The 24,962-nt window shown below is 37.0% G+C and overlaps 1 protein-coding gene across 4 annotated transcripts in view; it reads right to left on the bottom strand.

The window, feature by feature from the left end:
* Nucleotides 1-24,962, bottom strand: part of LOC120525687 (kelch-like protein 29) — an 810,846-nt gene that overhangs the window by 238,131 nt on the left and 547,753 nt on the right. For all 4 annotated transcript variants that reach the window (XM_039748201.1, XM_039748199.1, XM_039748200.1 and 1 more), the window contains one exon: nucleotides 10,679-11,215. In XM_039748201.1, the coding sequence (XP_039604135.1) occupies nucleotides 10,679-11,215 (537 nt within the window). The remainder of the gene's footprint in view (nucleotides 1-10,678; nucleotides 11,216-24,962) is intronic.

The following is a 24,962-nucleotide window of genomic DNA, read 5'->3' as shown; positions in this document are numbered from 1 at the left end:
ATAGTCGCGTGGGTCTTGTGTAGACTGGTAAGGCGTCCCTGCCATTAATCGGCTGTGATGGCACTGTCAGTCCTCCACTCGTGTGCGTGTCTTCATAATCCGAGCTGAGGACCTCATAATCGTATCGTGCAAAAGAAAGTGTGAATCGCCTTAATATTATTTTGCCGTGGTGTAGAAAAGGGGTCCCGTGTTTGCACTTGTCTGGGCTATAGCGCAGGGGGAGGATGAAAAAAATTAAAAGTGCTCACTTTGACTTAAAGCAGAAGCGCAGTCAGCGTCTCAAAGGCCGGCACAGCTATGCACGCGCTGGCTGCTCGACTTTTGCAGGGCAGGAGACCCCAGTTTTTAGCAGACACGTTCATGATATCAAAAGTTTCCGCGCTCTTTGGAGGTCATTCATATATATATATATATATATATATATATATATATATATATATAGCAAATTACCCGCGCCCAGCGGAGAAGTAGTGTGTTAAAGAAGTAATGAAAAGAAAAGGAAACATTTTAATAATAACGTAACATGATTGACATTGTCATGAGTGTTGCTGTCATATATATGCCTGCCGAAATAAGTCACCCTCGCTTCGCTCTTACTTTTTTACCGTTCATTTAATCATGGCTAGTGGCGGAAAAAATATAAAATGGAAGGAGGATGGCTTTACCAAAACAATTATTGATGGCGAATCGATTATTCATAAAGCTTGAATTGGTGATCTGTTTTTCTGTGTTTACCTCATATTTTTCATACTTCTTCTCAAACTAAGGTGGTGCGAGGGTAAAATGAATCGGGATGCGCTGATCAATGTAATCGGTGTACCAGGAAATCATGCATTGACAAAAGCTCCCCTTTGCTTGTAATGCAAAGTGTGACTAAATGCATTATTTTTTAACGCGTTATGGAGCACATGCATCGAAGCTTCTCAGCTGTGCTTGTGCTAAGAAAAGGAAAGATTTTAAAAATAACGTAAAACGATTATCAATGTGACCTTTTGTAAGTAGTGCCTGGAGGATTCAGTGTGGAGAAACTCTAGAGACAGCTTGTGTATTAACTTGTGGATTTTTCTGTGAGTATTTGGTGGCAGTGTGACGAAGTTGCTTCGGAAGACGGCGTTAGCCGCGGAGCTCAACTCAGAGCAAAATGAGGTAAATGGGAGGGGAGATGATGACGTGACTCCCCCACCCGCCTTAACTGTCAATCCCCCATGAACACAGTCTCTCGGAATTTGCATAAGCACACCCCTTCACCTACAATTTTAACTTAGTTACAAAGTGATCAAAACTCTCGTTTATATCCTGCGTCCTCTCATTAAACTTGTATCCCGCATTACCAGTAGGCATGACAAACGCCAGCGGCAGCCTGTCTATGAACTTAATTTAAAGTTTAGGTTTACACCTTGCTTTCTTTCCGAGGTAGCAGAAGTCATGAATATGGTAGTATATGTCACTCGCTCGCTTATTGTTTCGCTGCCTTCTCAATTATATAATGCATGTTTTCTTAAGCGCTTTTTGGAGGTCTTCCTGGTTTTCTACGCACTGCATTGACAGTCAGTTCACGTGATTACGTGGGAGGCGTGATGATGTCACACGAAACTCCGCCCCCCCACATCTTTCCAGCTCAACTCTATTACAGTTAATGGAGAAAAATACCTTCCAGTTATGACCATTAGGCGTAGAATTTCGAAATGAAACCTGCCCAACTTTTGTAAGTAAGCTGTAAGGAATGAGCCTGCCAAATTTCAGCCTACTACCTACACGGGAAGTTGGAGAATTAGTGATGAGTCAGTGAGTGAGTGAGTGAGTGAGTGAGGGCTTTGCCTTTTATTAGTATAGATTGATGTGGTGCCAGCTGAGGTTCTTTCTCTCCATTGTACTATTATTATATTTTGCTTAGAAATTAAATTACACACTGCATCTTTATAATACCTTTTTAACAAATAAATAGCAACTTAAATAAAGTTTAAGCACCTAATTACAACCTGCAAAGATGCTAAATAAATATCTTAAAAGCTTAGAAACCATACATACTACTAACTAAAATCAGCAACCAAAAATATATTTCTTTTATAAATATCAGAAATATATCACACTGGATAAAAAAGTGTAATATCCAACAAAAAGTTTTAGAAATACTAGTGTAACAGTTATCTATAGCCTTCAGGTTAAAAAAAGTAATCAAGACCTTTCAATCTTGCTTGTACCCCAAACATACATGTGTGTACATAATAAAACTCATGTTTTTTAAAAAAAAAAAAAAAGTGTACTCAGAGGTCTGCAACAGAGTTAGGGCAGTTTTAAACACATATCCAGTACAAAACAAAAAGAGCATAGTAATACTGCATCACATTGGTCAATGACAAGATCATAACCATTCTCTCCCCCAAAATCATAGGGGAAGATAATGATTTTAAATTATTACAGTTAGATGGCCACACATGATATTCAAAGAGTAGTCAAATACAATACTTTCTTTATATACAAATGTAGCACATGCACACTTTTTTAGGGAATAAGTCAACTTTTTACCAGAATTACTGTCAAGATTTTATTATTGGGCTTTAAAATGTCAGTTTACATTTGTAAAAGCCCTTTAATTAGTATACTAGAGAAAAAGGGGCAACAAAATAAAAAATATAAACCAAGCAAGTGCATTAACCCTACTTTGCACTAAAAATTGAGTGACGAGGAATATAAAACATGGTCTTTGGTAACCAAGACAGTGACAATTTAAAAGTTTCTAAAAATAAGACAAACTCTACGCAGATGTAATAATGATTTTATATGGAATAAATAGAATATTAAGATGGATTAACATGAGTGGAATATTAGACTTAAATTTTCATGCCCTGTCAAAAATATCAATTACAAAGTAAGGATGGATAATTTTGAATTATTATACTTGGATACCTACAACATGATATTCAAATTGTAATCAAATACGGTACTTTTTTTTTATTATACACATGCAGCATATGCACCTTTTTTTAGGAACATGTCAATTTTCCTGAAGAGTTCTCATGCTTCAGAAGACAGAACAGGCCTGATTTTATCTCGCACTGGAACCAAAAGCTGTTACTGCATGGCTGAGGATGGCTGGTGCCTATCACAGCAGTACTGTACACATGTGTACAATGCAGGAACCAATCCCGGATAGACTGCCAGTTGGGGTTATTCCTGGAACCACTATTTTCTGCTTCAGTTCTTGTTCCCTAGCCTATAAAGCATGGGAAGATTGTTATGTTTTCTAAACCACTTTTCCAGTTTCAACATAAACTACCAGTTCCTTTTAGTGAATCTTCATGGGGACCTGCCTTCCTCCAGCACTCTTTGATTGAATGCTGAGGTATCCTGGCACTCAACATTTCACTGTGGAACTCCCTACACTCCGCTCTTCTATCCACTTTCACTCTGTCACAGCGATTGATCATCCATAGGAATTTAAAGTATCCCAGGAATCAAATATCACTGTATTGCAGAAAAAAAAAAGTAACGTCAGTAACTTGGTTCCACTTCAAGAAGATTTAGATTTGCTTGAATGCTTTGGGTCACTAAAATGCTGGAATACCCATTTTTGGACAAACTTTAGCTTCTTGATCGATGGTATGACATTCCATTCCTTTCAAGAATCCCCCAGCATACCTCAGAATTCATGGCTTATTTAATGACGTTGAATCGTCCTGGTTGAGAGGAGGAAAAGAAGCAACAGAACTTGAGACTTCCACCATCATGCTTCACTGCTAGAATAAGGATTATTTTAGGGGTAAGTAGCACGGGCTTTATCCAATCATAATATTTTTTTATATTTCTATCAAAAAGGTTAGTTATGGACTAATCTCTTTATAGAATGAACTTCCCGAAACTGTCAATTTTTTCCAGGTGCTTTGAGGCAAACAAAATACAAAGAGTTTAGTTCTTTTTTGACAGCAGAGGCTTTTATCCTGGCAACTCTCATTTGAATGCCATTTTGATTCATTATTCCTCTTACTGCTGAAGCATGCAGTTTCCTGAGATGCAGTAAAAGAGTACTTCAATACTTTATTTGTCTTTTGGGTTGTCTTTTACCTAAATTATTATTTTTTGTGAGATTCTTGGTGGTGTTGTGTCCTCCTTTTTTAAATTATTTGCCTGACAGATATTTGATTTCCGGCGCCACATCCGAGTGGCAGCCTTTCCAGCAGCTCCGTATACGACTTTATCTTTTTACCTTTTTATCTCTATTTTTCTCTATTTCACTGATCACTTCTACCACTTTCTTTTATGTGGAATTGCTCCCTGGACACTTTTTACACATTTTTACTATTTTACTATTTTTTTTTGTGAATTTCCGCTTGGGATTAATAAAGTATCTATCTATCTATCTATCTATCTATCTTAAATTGTTTGTAAGTAGGGTGTGATGTGCAAAAGTCACCATCTCACGGGTTTTGCTTCCTATGGTTGTAATGTTTAGTCATGCGTGTCATCAAAGTCCCTCTCCGAGATGATCCGGTCTCGATTGCTTCGCTCAACCCCTCCTGGAGGCGCACTGCGCTGCTGCTACTTTGCGTCTCTCCTGCTCGCGTTGTGAAGGGGGGGTCGGGGGGTGTAGCTGAACGCACGCTAAGCAGAAGTGGACGGATCAGCTACTGGCTTTGTGCTGCTTCTGCCAACATGCCTGTTCTGCTTGTCGCTCTGCACGTTAATCATTTAAAAGCCTGAACAGCAGCTGTCCTATCTCACTGCCTTGTCTTGCGTGACGTTAAAATGTCTCTTGTGGGATGTCAAATTGTCTTCTGAGAAGATCAAGCCTCGTCTCCCTGCCAAGATTTTTTTATAATAGCCCGACATCCACATATATGTGTTTACAAATATATGTGTTTTATAAGTTTACATGTGTTTAAAGTGTGTGTGAGGGGTATTTTAAGGCTTAAACTATAAAAAAAATGTTTATTTATATGGTCTTTCTATACTGCAGATTTTCACCTATCGCTGATGGGTCTGGAACGCAACTTCAGTGATAGGCAGGGGATCACTGTAACTGTAAGATCTCTCTTCCTGATGTCCTGTGAGATCTTCTTTTCTCTTGGCATGTTGAGATTGCATTCACCAGTGTTGGTAATATCTACTCGGACAGCTTTTTTATCTCTGTTTATCAGAGAGCCATTCACTCTTTATTCTTACGGTACCTCAATTGATTGCCCATTTTGGTTCCCAATGATTTACGCACCTGAATGTACAGTACATACTTACTACAGATTTTGTTGACATTTGACAGAACTCTGGCAACAAACAAATTAAAATCAACAGGAATTTTTCTGAATGTTAATGTACACTAACAATTTATTTGATGAATTTAAAAACATAATAAAATAAAACAGTAAATTGGCATTTGCAAAAATTTGGGCATCCTTTTAGTTGTAAGTTCTCAGAACACATTAGGTTTTTAATAGGAATGCGATGATGACACTTTTGTTCCAACCCTGAACCAAGTAATTTATTTTTGAGTATCTGCTGATAACAAGCACCTGACCTTATATTTTCCCAGATAATAAGTTGCACAGCGCACATGTCATGTACATTAAACTTATTAAAATCAGTTAAGTATATAAGCATGACAATTGAATGCCTCTGCAATTAAGAAAAACATGCCTGCATCCATGTTGTTCCTTAATGGTTTTTTTTAATAAAATAACGTAAACAAAGTAAAACATATTTTTATGTGTCTCTTGTCACAATTCTACTTAGTGCAGCATTGGTTTTAAGTTTAACAAAATAACCAAGTAAACACACCAAAAGATTTCTCTGTAAATAGCTCCAATCAATTCCACTGAGTGAAGCATTGTAGTAGTAAAACTAAAACAATTAAAATGAGTAATATATCTACAATTCCATTGCAAAGTGGTGTAATAGTTTAACTTTAGCATTCACAGTCACAACAAATAAACATCACAATTCAATTTAGTGCAGTATTATATTAAACTAGTGTACTAAAAATGGACAACTGAACTCTCAATTCCACTTAAAAGTGGTGTAGCAGCTTAACTTGAACATTGAAAACAAAAACAAAATCAATTTCTAATAACTTGAACATTGAAAACTGAATTTTTATAATTGATATGATTTATAATTAAACTAAAACAGTATTTTTAAATATATATATTTTTTTCTCACACAGTAATTCAATTAATTGATATTGGCAGTGAAATAGTGCTTAAATAAATGTAAATATACATGTACTTCCAATTCTTCTTTATGTTTTCTTTTTCTAATTGAAAATATGAGCCTCTGTACTTAACACAAGCCCGCTCACCATCTAAATTCAGACAAGTAGTGTCTGTTTTATTTTAAGAACAAAAAAGGTCTAAGTTCATTAAAATAGCTATTCTTACTGTTTGTCTAATTTCAGAGAATGACTCTTCTGACTCCTTTCTCAGTTTATTGCTCCACTTTCTTTAATGTAAAGACTAATATTTCGGTTCTTTTCTCTTGCTCTCTCTGGTAAAGTTTTTCCTTACTGCTCTCTATTTACAGAATATTTGCAGTTAAAAAAAGGATACATCATAGCTTAACTACAATACCTTGCGTAAAGCAGGCTGTAACTAAATTACAGTAACACTTAGAAAAGCAGAAGCTGAAAACATAAATGATTTTCATTAATCAGCGAGTTTATCATTACACTGATTGAGTCCTCTGTAGTGAAAATCTGCTGATTTAGATCTGGCTGAGCGATCGGAACATCATTAGTTTTTAGTCTAATCTGGCTTACCTCATCAGGTGAAGAGTCAGTCAAGAACTGCCATTAGGAATTGTCAGCTGATAACAATTCCATAGTGTAAGAATTTTTTTTATTTATACTGTGCGATACATTCAAATATAGTGCAACACTAGACAATTATGGGTTCTTCTAAGCAACTGAATGAGGACCTGAAAATTAAACAAACCGATGTCTGCAAAGCAGGGAGATGCTATAAAAAGATCAAATCATTTCCAGCATTCAATTTTCTCTGATGTCATTAGGAAATGACGGATAAGGGAAACCATGGAGGTAAAGATATGGGTAACAAAATAAAAAAGATAGAAAGTTTGTATTCTGTGCAAAGCAAAACCCCCATATGACTTTAAAGGACCTGCAGGCAGGTTTATCTTAGAAAGAAGTTGTGGTTCTCTGTTCAGGCGTGCAGTATTACTTAAACAGATATGACCTTCATAGAAGAGCCATCAAAAGGAAACCTTTATTTCAGTCTCATTTCAAAAAATTTTAATTTTTTATTTAAAATCAGACTCTTTGACCACAACCACAAACAATAGAAACAAACATTTTAAGAATAGAACACCTTGCATGTTAATTGCAGGGATGGAAACACTGTGCAGGTACAGGAAAGAATGTTTTCTCCTCAAGGAGAATATCAGACAGTCAGTCAGGAAACTGAAGCTGAAAAAAGACTGGTGTCTACAATAAAACAACAAGGCAAAATGGACTTCCAAATCTACACAAGGTAAATGTTTTACAATGGCCCTCTATGTTCCCATATTTGACATAATTGGCAATCTGTGGGTATTAAATGTGCTATACACACAAGACAGCCGAAGAATATCTCACAGCTGGGAGTGATCTGCAAGAAGAATGGGGAAACATTTCCAAAACAAGAATTAAAAGAATCACAGGGCATCCAAACTTTTGCACTGACATATTTACTCATTTATTTTTATTTGTTTAAGTTCTTCAGGTAAATGGTAATTGTACATTAATATTTTCATAAAAATGCAGTTATTTTAATAGAAGCAGACGCTTCACTTGCAAATAACTCAATAACAGTACCCTTATATCTGGTCCCTATGACAAATTCAATCTTAAATGACGGGTCTCTTGCCTGTATAAAAATCTTAACTGCATTTCTTGAAAGAATTGTCCAGCCAATTACATAGTTTGGACAGGAAGATGGCTAGCTGACTGTTTCTGGGAGCACATTTGAGCCATTAAGATCAAAGACCTTACAAAGCCTATTGTGTAGCACTTAACAGCCATTTATTATAGCCACACGTTTCTCTGTTTCAGTTCTTTCAAAGGGCTTTAAAGACACTTTTTAAAGAGAAACAGAAGCAGCTAACTTCATTCTCAGCCTAGGATCATATATATCTCCAGGTCTTAATGACCAACTAACTTTTAATCTCTCACTTCATCTCCTCTAACGGCAGCTTTTTCACAACCTAATCTCACCTTTCCTTTGCCCTGGTATTGATTTCTTCTTCTTCTTCTATGTATTACCTGCTTTTTCCTTTATACTTGTACACCTGATGAGGGGTATGCAGCCAAAATGTTGCCTCTTTAACCTTCTTTCCTTTTCAGCATGGAAATAAACTTTAACCTTTGCAGCCCTACACTAATACCATCACTTTAGTTTGTTTGCAGTCAAAGTCATATTTACTATTTTTTACTTTATATGTCAACACATTTTGTAATTTTCTCAGGGCTATCCAAATGTTTGCATGGAAACTGTACAGGGTGGTCCAGATCTAATTATACAGATCCAGATCATCTGGATGACTTTGATTTATGTGGGGATGATTCCAGTTTGGCGCAAAGACGATTCTTCATGTCATCAGTTTGCACACTTCTCGATGGTCTGGGATTTTTCGGGTGATTTTCTATGTAATAAACTTAAAAAGTTATAGCGTAATGAAAATTGCATAATTACATCAGGACCATCCTATATATAGTGCAACCAATGCAATCTGGGATTCACTTAGTTTTGCACCTACACTAATTCCTCTTTAATTTAATGTTTCTGCAACAAGCATGAGTTCCTTTAAACCACCTGTTATGCCAGGTAAGACACAGTGGTTCTGATTAAATAATAACTTTGCTGAAAAACTAAGGGAATCTGTAACTGCTCATACTTTCAAGCAGCACTATATCACTGTTTAAAGACTTTCAACTTAAGGTTTAGTTAGCCAACTTTAATGACACTTTTGCAGAAGCCAGACACGATTATTTACTAAAAAAATAAGTAAATAAATAAAAGAGACAGATGCGCTTAATTTGCCTCTTCTCAATTCTGTTTCTTGAAATTGTATGGTGACAATGGAATATTATGTACAAAATATGGACATAGCTATGATGTCTATTGATTGCCTTTCCAAACATAAGAAAAAGTATATTACATAAAGCAAAATAATTTACCACAGAGTAAATTATATTCCTGTAGAACACAGACATGACCAATATCAGCATTAGCCTTTCTCAATGTGTTGTTACAGTGCCTATGCATAACAGCTTACTTTACAGTGTTGCCCTGCTTTGACATGTCTGAGCACACTTAAATCATTTCATATTACGCAGTGATATGATAAGATATGCAGGAAAGATATGATATGAAAAAAACAACCCTGATATGAGTTGATTTTTTTAGTGACACCATATTTTTCTTCTGTGTAAAATCATTCAACCTAGTGCATAAACTCATCAATGAAAAAAGTATTAATTTAACAGCCTTTACTGTCCTTAAGAATGAGTTGCTTGCAGACATTATTTTTTGTCAAGGGTGCTAAAAGTTTTTTTCAAATTATGAAAGTGTAAAAAGTTAAAAATACTCTGAAATATTTAGAGCCAAATAAAAAACAAGCCTTTTGTTGGAAGATTGTTATGGTAATATGCTGCAAGTCTTTAAGAAATGAAATACAGAAAAATAATGTGGATTCCTTTAGACATAAATATTGGGTAGGTAAATATTTTTTTTCCTTTTAACTGTGTAGTATCCAGTGACGTAGATGAAATAATACACATTCAATCTTCTCCTGACCTGTACTGAAGTGTATCTTCATTAGAATATGCTAGAGACAGGAAACACATTTGGCCATCCTGCTATGATTGCTTACTTTTTGTCAATCTTGGACTTTTATCTCTTAAACATGTCAAAATTTAGCAGACAGCATTACATACCATAAACAGTTTAACAGATTTTTTGACCCTTATACTCCAAATAGATATAATACTGTTTAATTCTAATTTAATGTGCAATACTTTTTAAACTTATTATTTAAATTATTTGCACTGCTTTCTACAAAACAGAAACCTTGTCACCATTGTTGTCTAAGACATTTAAAGTGGAAACCAAGCTCCCTTTGTAAATGTCAAAATGTTAACAAATGAAAAGACAAACTTCAGGAAAAAAAACAAGACAGATTTTCTATTTATTTTAAAGGCACAATAATAGCTTTGTTGGTAAATTTGATTCAGGTTTAAGAAGCAAACACATTATGACTACAAACACAAAAACTAAACTGTGTTTGTCAGCAATGTTTTCTAAATGATAAGCTGATATTTATTTGTGCCGTATAATTATTAAGGTGTTATGAATATTTTTGTGTGTGTGTGTGTGTATATATATATATATATATATATACATATACACACACACACACAATATATGCATACACACACACATAAATGGTATTTAAGCACACACGAGGAAAGGTATAGCATCTGAATGTTAAACTATGAACTTCAATACTTTACTTGGGAAGTTGTACATATTATATCACTATTAGTGGTCAATGAAAGAAAAAAAACAAACAATAAAAACATTTAATCTTCAGAACCAGCCCATTTTTAAATTTACAAAAGTAGTCTCTGATTTGACACCTGAGAAACTTAGTGTACTTTGTGGGATTTTAAGAGAAAACTCCTCTGTTCACTTACCTTTCGGATGCCAGGGATCTGTAAATTCGTACTTTCCCATGCCAACAGTCCGTAACATCTGCAGCCCATTTGTACTTTCCTGATTGGCTGGTGGAGTGGCAGGAGGCTGAGCAGTAGTCTGCCCATTGGTCAATGGTGCACTACTGGGCAAAGCAGCAGAAGGCAAATGCGGAGGCTGAAATATAGGGTGAGTCATGTGACCGTTCCCTACCACAGGGTGCACAGGGTGGGTCACCTGACTGACCCCAGTCAATGGGGACATAGTGATTGGTGGCTGACTGTTTGTGTAAAGAGGCTGACTTGGCATATTCATGACCATGTTAGTGAGAGGCTGTGAAGGCTGTTGTGGAAGCTGATAATGTGCGGCCATCAATGGGTGTTGTGGTGGCACAGGAGTTTGGATAGGTGATACTGCAATAACAGGCGCTTGGACATTCACAGCTGGGGTATAGACTGAAGGCTGCGCCATTCCATAAGTGTGAGCTAAAAGGCTGGCTTGGCTGACTGTAGCAACTGGTGGTGCCCAAGGTGTAGAACCTAAGGAAAAAAAAAACAAAACACACTTTAAAAACTGCATATTAGAAAGATCACTCTAAAATTAACCAATTTTACATTTAGAATAAAATATCCTGTGAGATAAAAGTACTAGAACACAAATGAAGTGTAATTTATACCTGTTTTATATTTTGTTACCACCAAACTGAAATATGCATAAAAAGTTAGACTTTTCATTCAAAATGTGGCATTAATTTAGAAAATGTCATTATCGCACTTTTTGTTTGAACTGAAAAAGGAGACAAATTCATTGCTGTTGTGTGATGATGTGTACGATTTTCTAAGTCACTTCAAAATATGAATAATCACTTGAAATGTTCAAGTGCAAAGAACATAATGGCCAGACAAAAACCACAGCAATCTGTTTTCCAGATAGACAGTAAATTTCTATATGTGGTAGATGCTGTATGGTCACATTACTGACACTTAATTTTACAAACTATTCTAGCAAACACAATCAATAAAAGCTTTATAAACTGTACAACATTAACAGCAACATAAAAGCAAAGTGTCTTCATTATTGGCAGCCATTTACAAACCATGATTGATGATTTTGGAAGGATAACTTGATACATTGCAATAAGAAACATAGTAGCATACACTGAAAATTTGTTGTGTGCATTTTCTGAAGCTGTTACGTTATTAGTTTCAAATAAATTGCTGCTTATCCCATTAATATAAATACTTCCAGTAAAAAAAAAAAAATAATATGCAGGATGATGGCACAGTGGTTATCACTTCTGCATCTAAGATACTGAAATTTACTAATATCACTGGAATATTGTCCAAGTAGTACTTCAGAGAGTATAGTAACACAGTCTGTCCCAACTCTGCATTAAGACAGACAGGATTTTAAACAATCAATGGAAGTTAGGACACTGGAGCAAATTGTTTGCTTCAACTTGCAAGGCGTAATTCACTTGAACTGCTGCAGAAAATCTGTAGGTTGTAACCTATTAGTTGTTCCATGAAGAAGGCCCATTTGTAATATTCTAACATTTCGTTTTCCTCTGTTTTTGCTAACCTATACTTTAAATTTAAACCTCTGGTAGTTTACTGCTTACCTTTAACCATTTGAGGTCACTCATTGCATTTCAACTGATTAAATTTGAAGAAAAACTTAGGTGTTCTAAACCTTTTGACTGGTAGTGTGAATATTCAGAGTGTTAAATTCTGTCTGTGTGTATTTGACAACTTCTCCCTGCATTTGTGTGAGCTAATTAGCCTGTCTTTCCTGCCACATATACTCTTCTATTTGGACACTCCTCCCATTGTTAATAGATGCATAAAATCAAGCACACAGCCATGTAATCTCTATTAGGAAAGAGATCAGTGACTTTAAATGTGACACCGTCATAGGATGCCAACTTTGTCAGTACAGGAAATGTCTGCTATGCTAGATCTGCCCCAGTCAACTGTAAATGTTATTATTGTGAAGTAAAAAGGTCTAGGAGCAACAACTGCTTAGCCATGAAGTGGTAGACCATGTAAACTCAAAGAGCAAATCTGTAGAATGCTGAAGAATTATCCTCTGTTACATCACTCAGAACAATTCAGAAAAAGGATGAAGAGACCATAATAATGGAAGAAGAAACACTTAAAAGGTTTTTGCAAAAAAAAAAAAAAAAAGAAGAGATTTTTTTTGGTATTGATGAGCCTAAACTTAACCTGGCTTGCATCTCAAATACATTCCTTTTAACCTAAAACTGCGAAAAAGATTATATTTAAAAAGGCATTACTGGAAGCTATAGAATTTTGAAAAAAAAATCAAGTTGCTGATGGCTAGAACTCAGATCACTAGTGTATTGTATCCTTCTTAATTTTTTATTTATTTCAATACCCAAAGTATAAATCTACACAGGATTAGGCTCAAATCTGCAGGCAATAAAAAAGAGCAGAAGATGTACATATGATGTAGGTACAGAGAGACCACCTTTTCACAATAACAAATAAATTGAGAATCCAGTTTCCCTGTGGGTGACAGATAATTCAAATGCCTTGTTTCCATGTCACATTCCATTCAGTAGAACATGGATTCAACCAAGAGTAAATCCAGTACAATCCTTATATCAGCTAGCCTTAAAGTACCTTTGTGCTATGCTTTGGAAAATTTCTCTGTCAACATGAGCCAAGTTTTTAGGAGAGGGCCACAGGCATGTGAGACTAACGTATGCATCATAAGATTAGTACAACATCCTCATGGCAATTGCTTGCAAACGGAACTACATTTGTATTTGTGTATGGTGCAGTATAGCTAAAGATGAACAGCATACCACTAACTCCACAATAACTATTGCACTCTGTCCTTAAAAAACAAAAACATTCTCCTTCTGCCTCTAAAACTTCTAAATCTGCATCCTCTGTGTTTTGGATGAAGACAAAATAAGCAAATAAATTAATAAGATAAACAACATGATGGACCTTCCTTAACAGACTTTACATCATGTATTGGGGTCACTGGTACAACTCTCACATACTTTCAAGTATTCTCACTCCCACCATATTGCTCTCACACACACACGGTCTATTCCTCCCTATCACTGAGCCTTATTCCAAACTTGACTTCTAGATCTATTGTCATTTTCTTTTTCCAGCTGACCTGAGGCTACTTAAACTTTATCACGGGGTTGCTTATGGGACAAGCCCTGCGATCACATCATGTGTCAGAATGGCCCACTTGAGCTGCTACACCACCAGGCTAGATATCAATCCAGTCAGCCCTGGTGCCCTTGAAGTTACTAAGGAGCCAATCAGATGTTAGAGTCACACAGCCAAGGGCAGACAAAGTAGGCAGTCATCCTCATAACTACTGATTTGACATCTTAAAGATCTACACGTGTTTAGCAACTTATGCCAACAATGTTATGGGGGACATGAAAATGAACTAAAACAGCAAGGAGCTTTTAACAAACTTTAATCTGTGGCATTTTAGCAGCTTTAACATATTCATGATGCTTCTAGAGAGATTAAAGATTATTTGGAGACATATAATCATTAAATCCAGAGCTTTAAGAATACAAAAAATTGTAATATGGTAAATTGGTAAATAGAGAGATGTCCCTAAAGGGAAAAAAAACAAAAAAAAAAAAAACACAACTTTTTTTGCCAAGTAATCAGCTTGATTATTCACACATTTTGGTCAAATATGTTGATGTCTGAAACTCATATAAACTCATATAAATAAACTGATAGAAACAATCCTGGACAGGAGAATAGCCTACCTCAGGATATACTCACTCACACCAGGCCAATTCAGAGTGTTCAATCAGCCCTAACCTGCATATCTTTGACTTGTGGGGTTGGTACAAAGAGAGCAAACACACAGTTTACAGGCAAGGATTATGCTATGATTTGAACCCAGGACCACTGGAGCTGTCATGATGTAGTGCTAAACTGACAGCCAATGAGAAGCCCTCAAAGTTTCTTAGCCATACATAAATTGTAGTATATACTGTTCAGTTATGTCGAAAATGCACAGAAATAGAAGTCCAATTGACAAGTAGTAAAATGCAAACTAGTAAAAAATATCACAACTAAAATGCAAAGTAGTAAAAAAAAAAAAAAAAAAAATGAGGTTCAAAGACAAAAACATTCCTAAGAATTTATATTTCTTTAATATCATTAGTCAAAACAAGGACTTAGTCTTAATGTTCAGATGCTGTTCAATTGTAAGCAGCCATCTTAGATCTCATGGCTACCATGTTGTCACATCACATGGCACATCTATCATGTGCCAAGCAACCATGCAGTGTCTTAAAGACCAGACCATAAAATAGAGAGGCCAACAGAAATAAACCGTACACACAAAATGCTGATGTACTATCACCTAATAAAAACATTTCAACAATAAATAAAAACCAAGAACAATAAACAACATTCAAAAATTAAACAAAATTAAACTAATGTCAAACCTGTTCCTGACATATGTCAGGCAGTGTTGTTTAGCACCTAAGCTAAAGGTTGCTGGTTCTATACTCATGTGTGCCCATGTGGTATAGCGGGTACACAGCCCTCTCCCTCTCAGCAAGGGCCAGTAGTTTTAAATTAAATAAATAATCACTGCACACGTGGCTTAGTCAGGGGGAGTAGTGGCCGTAGCAAGCCACGGGGCGATCTGTGGTGTGGGCGTTTCTCACCAAGTGCACAGGTGAAGGACTGCCCACATCCGTGATTGTTCCTGTGGCTAATGTGTTGTAGCTGCTATGTCCCCTTTCAATATAAAGAAGTGCTAGTCGTTTAGGAAGGAGATTGGACAGAAACAAAACGGAAAGAGAGAGAGAGAGAAGGAAACAGAGGTTGCAGCAGGAAGCAGTGAGGAAGGAGCAAGTCGGTGCAGGAGAGAGAGAGAGAGACACACACACACGGCGCGTGTGGGCAAGCGAGTGGACGAGCGAGTGAACGAGCACTCGCGGGCAGCTGCATGAAAGCCTGGGTGTTAGGCCGTCACTCAGGAGTCTTAGAAGAAGACGCTCCCGCTGAGCGATCAAGTAGCGGGAGTGGTCAGTGAAGGGCGACTGGCCGCGGAAGGCCGGAACGGCAGCGGGAGTCGGAAGGCTTGTTGGTGGATTCCCCAATGTGTGCGTCCTGGCCGTTGGGTGTGAACCAAGTCTCGGGCCTGGGATGAGAGCCAGACCGAAGCCAGGGATCGGGAGGTCTCCAGACCCGTGTGGATGGAAGTAGGAGGAAAGGGCAGCTGCAGAGAGAGCGTTTCGCCTGTTGAAAAGCCCAACTGGGAGAAGCAGGTGAGACGCTAGTTGAAAAGAAGCACTGGGCTTGGCATTGTTTTAAAGACTGCTTCCGGATGAACGTTTTAACCTTGTTTTAAAAGGATTGTTTTTTTTTGTAGTGTTTTTAACCTCCACGTTTTCTTTTATTGGATTATTTATTTAATGACTCTTTTTGAAAGCACTGCACTTTATTTGAACATTGTTTTTGTTTGACTATTTTAATAAAAGCACTTTGCACCTTTTGAACCATCCCTTTGCTCAATTGTTGTTGTCTCACTGTCTAGCTCACCTTGGTTATATCTATCGACGGTGTAGGGTTCAAGGGCTCCCGAACAGCGGATGGGAGCATGGAGCAGAACCCGCATCGTCACAGTCTCCCTGTCTGCTTGAGCAAGTCACTCAGCTTATCTGTGCTCTAACTATAAAAAAATATCTATATTGTACTAGGGGGCTCTGCCCCCTGCTTGCTTTGCTCACCAACCCCTTTGTTTGGTTAATTGGATATACAATTTTTTTTTTTTTTTAATTTTATTGATTTTATTGAAATCACACAACAATCCATACAAATAGATCAATTTTACAAGAATAGGATGGAAAACAAATCAACCCCCACCCCTGAGAAAGAGAGCAGCAGAATAAAACTTAAATCTAGTAAAAATAAATAACTAGATGAATTAATAAGTGAATATAGATGAATGGAGAAGAAAAAGACAAAGGAATAGGGAGAGAATCTGCTTCCTCAGTGCTTTAAAAGCTTATTCTAAAATGTTATTTATTAGATCCTGCCAGGTTTTGAAGAATTTCTGCACAGATCCTCTAAGTGAGAATATATAATTTTAAAAGCTTTTGGATCATTGCAGTGGTCCGAGACCACAGATTCTCATAGTGTATGGTCCATTATTGTGTAAATCCACGTTTTGTGCATTGATTGATACGAAGGTGAAAAAAGACTTTGTTTTCCACACTTCACCTTTTATTTCTGACCTCGATTTGTCCTGCTATTTTTTGTTACACCTGGTTCTGATGATTAATTACCTTTTGTTTGCGTTAATGCGATCTTTACTATCGTTTTTTTGATGCTGTAGCGACTGACGTAATAAAGTGTCACAAAAGTTCTACTTGAACAATCGCCGACTTCGTAACCCCAAACACAACTTTATAACACACTCTCCAACTCCTCCTCCCATGGGTCTCGCCTCCCTCTTACCACATCAATCAGTACCCTGCTATCAGTCTTCCTTGATGTGCTCTTTACCTTTCTCTGCATGTGTATCGCGCCATCATTTGTTTGAGCCTTTCGAATTCCACTGCTTTCATAATCTCTTATCTGACTTTTTTTCTCTCCAACGCTTTTGGGTCTCTTTTCTCTGCGCTGCTTTTTCTTCTTTGCTGAGAGCACAGGATCTGTGTGTGCTACATGCCTTTACATGACTGAGTGTTTTACTGGCTGTCCATTCTCTTTTTTGATAAGAAGGCATGTCTTGCAAGAATCTCATGATCCACATCCTCACTAGATGGCCCTGAGACAATCTCTTGGCACCAAGTCTCATGTTTACGGTCCCCACGAGACGCTCCGTGGCCAGTCTTTTTTGTCTTGCAGGTCTTTTAAATGTCTTCTGAGAACTTTCGAGAAGATCACGTCTCGTCGCCCTTCTTTTCCTTTCCAGGATTTTTTTTTAAAAATAGAGAGATTATACATGTTGAACTTGTAAGTCTCCTTGGATAATGATAGCAGCCAAATTTTCATAAAAATAATTCCTATCTTTAATTTTGATTATGATTAAGAATAATATAATCTATAATAATAAAAGGCAAAGCCCTCACTCACTCACTCACTGACTCATCACTAATTCTCCAACTTCCCGTGTGGGTGGAAGGCTGAAATTTGGCAGGTTCATTCCTTACAGCTTCCTTACAAAAGTTGGGCAGGTTTTATATCGAAATTCTACGCGTAATGGTCATAACTGGAAGCAGTTTTTCTCCATTTACTGTAATGGAGATGAGCTTCAACGCCGTGGGGCGGAGTTTCGTGTGACATCATCACGCCTCCCACGTAATCACGCAGTACATAGAAAACCAGGAAGACCTCAAAAAGCGCTGAAGAAAACATGCATTATATAATTGAGAAGGCAGCGAAACAATAAGAAGCGAGCGAGTGACATATACAACCATATTCATGAGTTCTGCTACTTGAAACAAAGCACGATGTAAACCTACACTTTAAATTAAGTTCATAGACAGGCTGCGCTGGCGTTTGTAATTTAGTGCCTGCCCATATAAGGCCGCCCGTCAGCGGCAATCCAATAGCAAACTGCCACGGTAAATATTCACGGGTGAAGGACTGTGCTTATGGAGAGGAAGATGAGATGGTCAGGGTGGTGTTTGACACAAACTCAGCGAAACTGCAAGAGAAAGTTTTAAGTGCCAGGACTAAGGTAACATTAAATACAGCCATGGACATAGCACGAGATGGCACCAGCACAGCTGGGAACCTTCGATGCATGTACACCGAGTGGCTCACGTGAACTGGCGCAGTGCACAGATAAAAGGCAACAGTTCCAAAGAGCTGAACAAAACGAATTACACAATTGAAAAGGCAGCAAAAATATGAAGCGTCTGATACATACAAGCATATTCATAAATCCAACTACTGCGGAAACAAAGCACACGTTGGAAAAAGTCAATGTCCCGCTAAAGGAAGACAGTGTAAAAAAAACCCGTGCATGCAGTGTGTCAGGTCTCAGATAAAGAAGAAGACGAGCTGTTTATTGATGCAGTAAGAAGCGAATCGATGAATGAAACCTGTCATCTTTACAGCGATTGACAAACACGGAATGTAACTTGAACACAACACATCCTACAAATACGAACCTGATTGAAAGAAATAATGATAATCAAATCCTTGATGACAGCAACACTCAGTAACACTCACAAAACAAATACTGTATATTGACAGTCATGTTACGTTATTTTTAAAATGTTCCCTTTTCTTTTCTAGCTTTTTAACACACTACTTCTCGCTGCGATACGCGGGTATATATATATGTATATATATATAACCCGATCTACATACTCGAATAATGGATACTTTATTAGCCATCAGTGATTGTTTTGGTAAAGCCATACTCAGTGTATTCATTAGATGAGCGGTAAAAAGTAAGGGCAAGGGAGGATGACTTATTGAGGCATGCAGGCTGTAGTCTTGCGTCAACTCTATCTGAATTGCGATCACATTTGAAAAAATATATCTTTTCAAGTTCTATTTAGTCCATATGTGTCAAACTCAAGGGCACGGGCCACATCCGCCCGCGTGTAATTATATCCGCCCCGAGATCATTTTATATACTGTATTATTGTTATTAAAGCCGGGTATATGAAGCGCTGGTAACACAATAAACTACAGATCCCATAATGCAGCGCTTCAGCTGCCTTGCCGAACAGTTACGCGTTAATCAAGTCTACCTTAAGATGCTGCAAGTTATTGCGAAGCTAGCTCACACGATGCTGAAGAGAAAAGTTGATTCTGAAAATAGAGCCTTTAAAACCGATGGGAGGCTGAGTATATGTTTACTGAACCCGTGTGTCTCATTTGTGGAGCTAATGTGGCTGTAATTACAGAATTTAATCTAAGACGGCACTATAAAACAAAACATCAGGGTAACCTGAAAGACCTGAATGCAATGCAGAAGATACAGAAAGCAGAAGAATTAAATAAGAATCTGACACTTCAGCGGACGTTTTACCCGTGCACAATCACAAAGTGATTTCAATTGAGCTGCTTTTATGGGAGACACAACCACTTGCCCCACTTTCCCTATTACCAAGTAATGTTAAACCAAGTCGTCACTACGGTGTTCCCAAATCGCACTTTGCTGATAAACTGAGCGCACTGAGTTTGCACGGCGCTTTGGTGACTTTGAAGAACAAAAAGTCCGTCTACATGCGGCTCGAACCTTGTGCATGTTTGGTAGCACATATCTGTGTGAGAAGCTCTTCTCAGTGATAAAGACTAACAAAACAGCACACAGGAGTCGCCTCACTGATGAGCACCTGCAATCCATCCTGAGAATCTCCACAACACAGAACCTCACACCAAACAGAAACGAACCTGTTGCCAAAAAGATGCCAGGCGTCCAGCTCTAAAATGACATATGAGCAAAGACAACTGAATGATTTGATTTGTTATTGCTGAAAGGAACACATTTTATTTATATTTCTAGGTTTTGTTATGCAGCATGTTCATATTTGAATTTGTATAATTTTGACAGGATATATTTTTATGGAGAGCAAAATCTTTTGGGATATTTAAAATCTAAGTTTATTTTTTATAAAATATAAAATTACATAAGAGTAAAGAAATTTGAATGTTTGTTCTTTTAATGTTTACTTTATTTCTAACTTGTATAATTTAGACAGGATATATTTTTATGGAGAGCAAAATATTATAAGTTGTTTAAGGTTTGAGTTGATTTATTCAGGAATAATATTCCTGTCTGTTTTACCATTCCTACCAAAGATATTTCTGTCGACTAAATAAAAATTCCTTCTATTTAAAATTTAAATAGAACTTGAACAAATACGATAGTTCATAATATCCACGCAGACTTGCGCGTAAGAGCGGGTGTCATCCGTTTTAACAAACAGTGTATTGCACTGATACGAAATAGCTGTGTGTGTATATATGTAGATATGTATGTATATGTATATATATGTTTATATATGTGTGTGTGTATGTATATATATATATGTATTTGTGTGTATATATGTGTGTGTATGTATATATATATATATGTATTTGTGTGTATATATGTGTGTGTATGTATGTATGTGTGTATGTATATGTATGTGTGTGTGTGTAAATATATATATATATTTATATTTATATTTATATATATATATATATATGACAACAACACTCATCACTCACAACAGTGACAAAACAATAACATTGACAATCATGTTACGTTATTTTCAAAATGTTTCGTTTTCTTTTTCATTGCTTCTTTAACACACTACTTCTCCGCTGCGAAGCGCGGGTATTTTGCTAGTTAATCATATACAGTGATCCCTCGCTATATCGTGCTTCAACTTTCGCGGCTTCACTCCATCGCGGATTTTAAATGTAGCATATCTAAATATATATCACGGATTTTTCGCTGGTTCGCGGATTTCTGCGGACAATGGGTCTTTTAATTTATGGTACATGCTTCCTCAGTTTGTTTGCCCAGTTGATTTCATACAAGGGACGCTATTGGCAGATGGCTGAGAGGCTACCCAATCAGAGCATGTATTACATATTAACTAAAACTCATCAATGATATACGATATGCTTCCCGCGTGGTGCTTTGCACACTTCAAAGCTGTAACAGCCCGTATTGATTTTTCATTGTTTGCTTTTCTCTGTGTCTCTCTCTCTCTCTCGGACATTCTCTGCTCCTGACGGAGGGGGTGTGAGCAGAGAAGCTGTTTGCACAGTGGCTGTTTGCTTAGAAGATACGGACACGCCTGTAAAAAATGCTGATAGACCACCTCCACTTTATCACAGTGCTTGCATACTTAAAAGCACAACAGCCCTATTGATTTTTGATTGTTTACTTTACTCTCTCTCTGACATTCTCCGCTCCTGACAAGCACCTTGAAGAGGAAGATATGTTTGCATTCTTTTAATTGTGAGAAAGAACTGTCATCTCTGTCTTGTCAGGGAGCACAGTTTAAACTTTTGACTAAAGAGTGTTATTTCATGTCTACAGGGCTCTAATAATATTAAAAAACGTATTTAGAAGGTCGTAAAACTGGTTTTCAATGCTCTAACTGCGAAAATATTAGATTTATAAATAAAGAATCCTACTTCGTGGAAATTCATTTATCTGTCTGGAGCGGATTAACCGCGATAAACGAGGGTTTACTGTATAACTGTGCGCAGAATATTTATAAACAGTGTGGGAGAGTTTCTAAGGGCTTAAAATATATAAAAATAACCATACAAACATATGGTTTCTACTTCGTGGATTTTCACCTATCCTGGGGGTTCTGGAACACAACCCCCGCGATTGAGGAGGGATTACTGTACTGGAAAACAAAGAGTGTAATCATAAATCATACAGTTAACTGCAAGACACATCAGAGTTTCTCGCTACTTTTTTTCCACATTTTAGTGCCTGAGGAAACGAAAAAATGCATTGTGTCTGCCATGTCAACTATATATATTGGAATGATACAAAAAGTCTGGGATACATTAGAATAGAGGATTGATGTGTGCCATGTGACATAAGGGGAGGATATTGAGCATTTATAAGATTAAGAGAAAGCTTGAGAGTTACTTTACAAAATTGCTTAGACTGCAAGTTCATATGATACTACATTGTTGAAAGTGTTCAGTTCATTCGGAGTCATCCTATAACATAGTACACTTTAGTGCAATTCTAGGTTATGAGTTGCTAGAGTTTACCCCCGGTAGCATTATATTCAAAGCAGGAGCCAGACTTGAACAGGTTGCTTGTCCATTGCAGGATGACCTTAAGTACACATCCAAACACAGTCAATGTGGAAACAGCAACTAATCTAAACTGAACACTTTGGAAACATTCTAGGTAAACTCAAGCAGATGTACGAAGAACACACAAACTTCGCAGAGGCAATATGGAAGTAGACTGAAAACACAGATTGTTTTGTTAATAGTTACTAGATAATAGTGCAATGCGCTGTATCTCCTCCAGCTTGAACCCTTTGTTTCACTGTTATTCATAATTTCAGTTTGACCTTTAGAAATGAGAAGTGTTTATATTTATTATACCGGGGAAAGAAAAGGAATGAGATAAGATGTTCTTGGAAAGAAAAATGTGTACCATCCAGACATTTCTTTTAATAATATTTTTTATATTTATGACTCCTGATTAATTGCTTTCTGTCTTCTAGGAACAAGTAAGCATTCCAGGAAGTGTTTATTGTATTACTTAATATGAACTTATCTGTGTTACTATGGACATTAGTAAGTAAACAGTTTGTGACTGGTAATAGCTAAAAAATTGAATTTACATGTAATATCAATACACACAACACTGGATCTGCAGACATTATCCTCCTTGTTAACAAGTTAATATAGGTACTGTATACGACTCTCATGCCAACCAAATAGTAAAGTTTGTTTCTTCCTCAACAATTAGTAGGTCCATGATGCTGGATCTACAAGGCAACAGCACTAACCACTTACCCACCATGCCACTTGATTTAAGTAAAATTTAAATTGTGAAAAAGAGGCATTTAACACTTGATTCAAATACAAGAAAATAAGATGTGCCTTACAGGAAAGGATTGGTTGACCTAAACAAACAACAAAAACGTAAAATTTATATAGCACATTTTCATACAACAATATAGCTCAAAGTGCTTTACAAGATGAAACATAAAAATTTACAAGAAAGTAAAACAAATAAGATAAGGCAATAATATTAAAGAATAAGTAACAATAAAACAAGGTAAGGTCAAATGGCCAGAAGGAATAGAAAACAAACAAAAACAAAAAACTACAGTTAGGCAGGCGGGTTTCCAAGGCCAAAAGGCCGCCAAGCCCCCACTGGGCATTCTAAATGTTCCTAAATCAGTCCTCTTTGTTTTCATGCTTCATGTCACATTACAAAAAGAAAAGTCAGACAGGTTAAGTCCAGCATATATGCACAACATAGCTTCTTTGATTACTGAACACAAAAAAATCTACAATCAAGAAATATTTGCCTCTTATGTGGCACACTAATACACAGTGAAAAGTATAAAGGTAAGTGCTCAAACTTGAAAGAAAGCACATAGCATTCATTCACTAAACCCACTTAATCTGATTTTGGGACTATAGAGGGGACCAGTCGCTCTCAGTGGTATACAGGGCAAAAGACAGGGGCCATATCCAGACAGGATGCAAATCTATTGCAGTGGAAACAAAGCCATTCACATATACTAAAGAAAATCAAACAAGTCCAATTACAAAATTATAAAAAGCTTATATCAAATCTATTTGATCCATAAAAAAAAAAATGTTTCTCTGAAAAAGTTCTCAATAGTAGTTAAACCATACTTAATTGTGCACTTTACCACTTAAACTAGTTGCTCTCAAAATATTTAACAGTACAAAAAAAAACATCACTCATTATTTTCTACCACAAATTACCAATATGAATTTGCTGAATGCTACGGTGCTGTGAATGAACCTTACGAATATTCACAATAACTTGCTTGATCTGTTCAAAAAATACAGTCCAGGCCTTCTCACAATGCCTTTCCTCTCTTCACAGGTCCGTCTCCACTCCTCTCCTCCGGGCTCTGTCCTCTTCCACCTGACTCCAGCCTATGAATGGAGGGAGGCGGCCCCTTATATACACACCCGGAAGCACTCTGGGTGTGCCCGGTCCTCTCCCCCCCAGCACTTCCGGGTGCGGCAGAACTGCTGAGGTCCAGGGCTCTGTAGGCATTGGGGCACCCCCTGGTGGTGACCAAGGGCCCCTACAGGGCTGATCTTCAATGCCTTCCTTCGGTCCTCCTGCGCGTCCCGGCTGGGTACCACCCTCAACTGCGTGCCACAATATATATATATATATATATATATATATATATATATATATATATATACTAGCAAAACCCACGCGCAGCAGAGAAGTAGTGTGTTAAAGAAGTTATGAAAAGAAAAGTTATATATATATATATATATATATATAATATATATACACATCAAAATACCAGCAGCAGCGGAGAAGTAAAAAGAAAAGGAAACATTTTAATAATAACGTAACATGATTGACAATGTAATTGTTTTGTCATTGTCATGAGTGTTGCTGGCATATATATATATATATATATATATATATATATATATATATATATATATATATATATTGTGGACTGGGACCCGGACACAGGCAGACGGACAACATAGTTCCACCACACACTGTTTATCTACAATATATTTACAAATCTTTTGTGCACTAACACACCCCAGTGCCTCCAGCACCGATTCC

Source organism: Polypterus senegalus, chromosome 3 (assembly GCF_016835505.1).
Source record: "Polypterus senegalus isolate Bchr_013 chromosome 3, ASM1683550v1, whole genome shotgun sequence".
Lineage (NCBI taxonomy): Eukaryota > Metazoa > Chordata > Cladistia > Polypteriformes > Polypteridae > Polypterus > Polypterus senegalus.
This window is presented reverse-complemented; position numbering and strand designations above follow the sequence as displayed.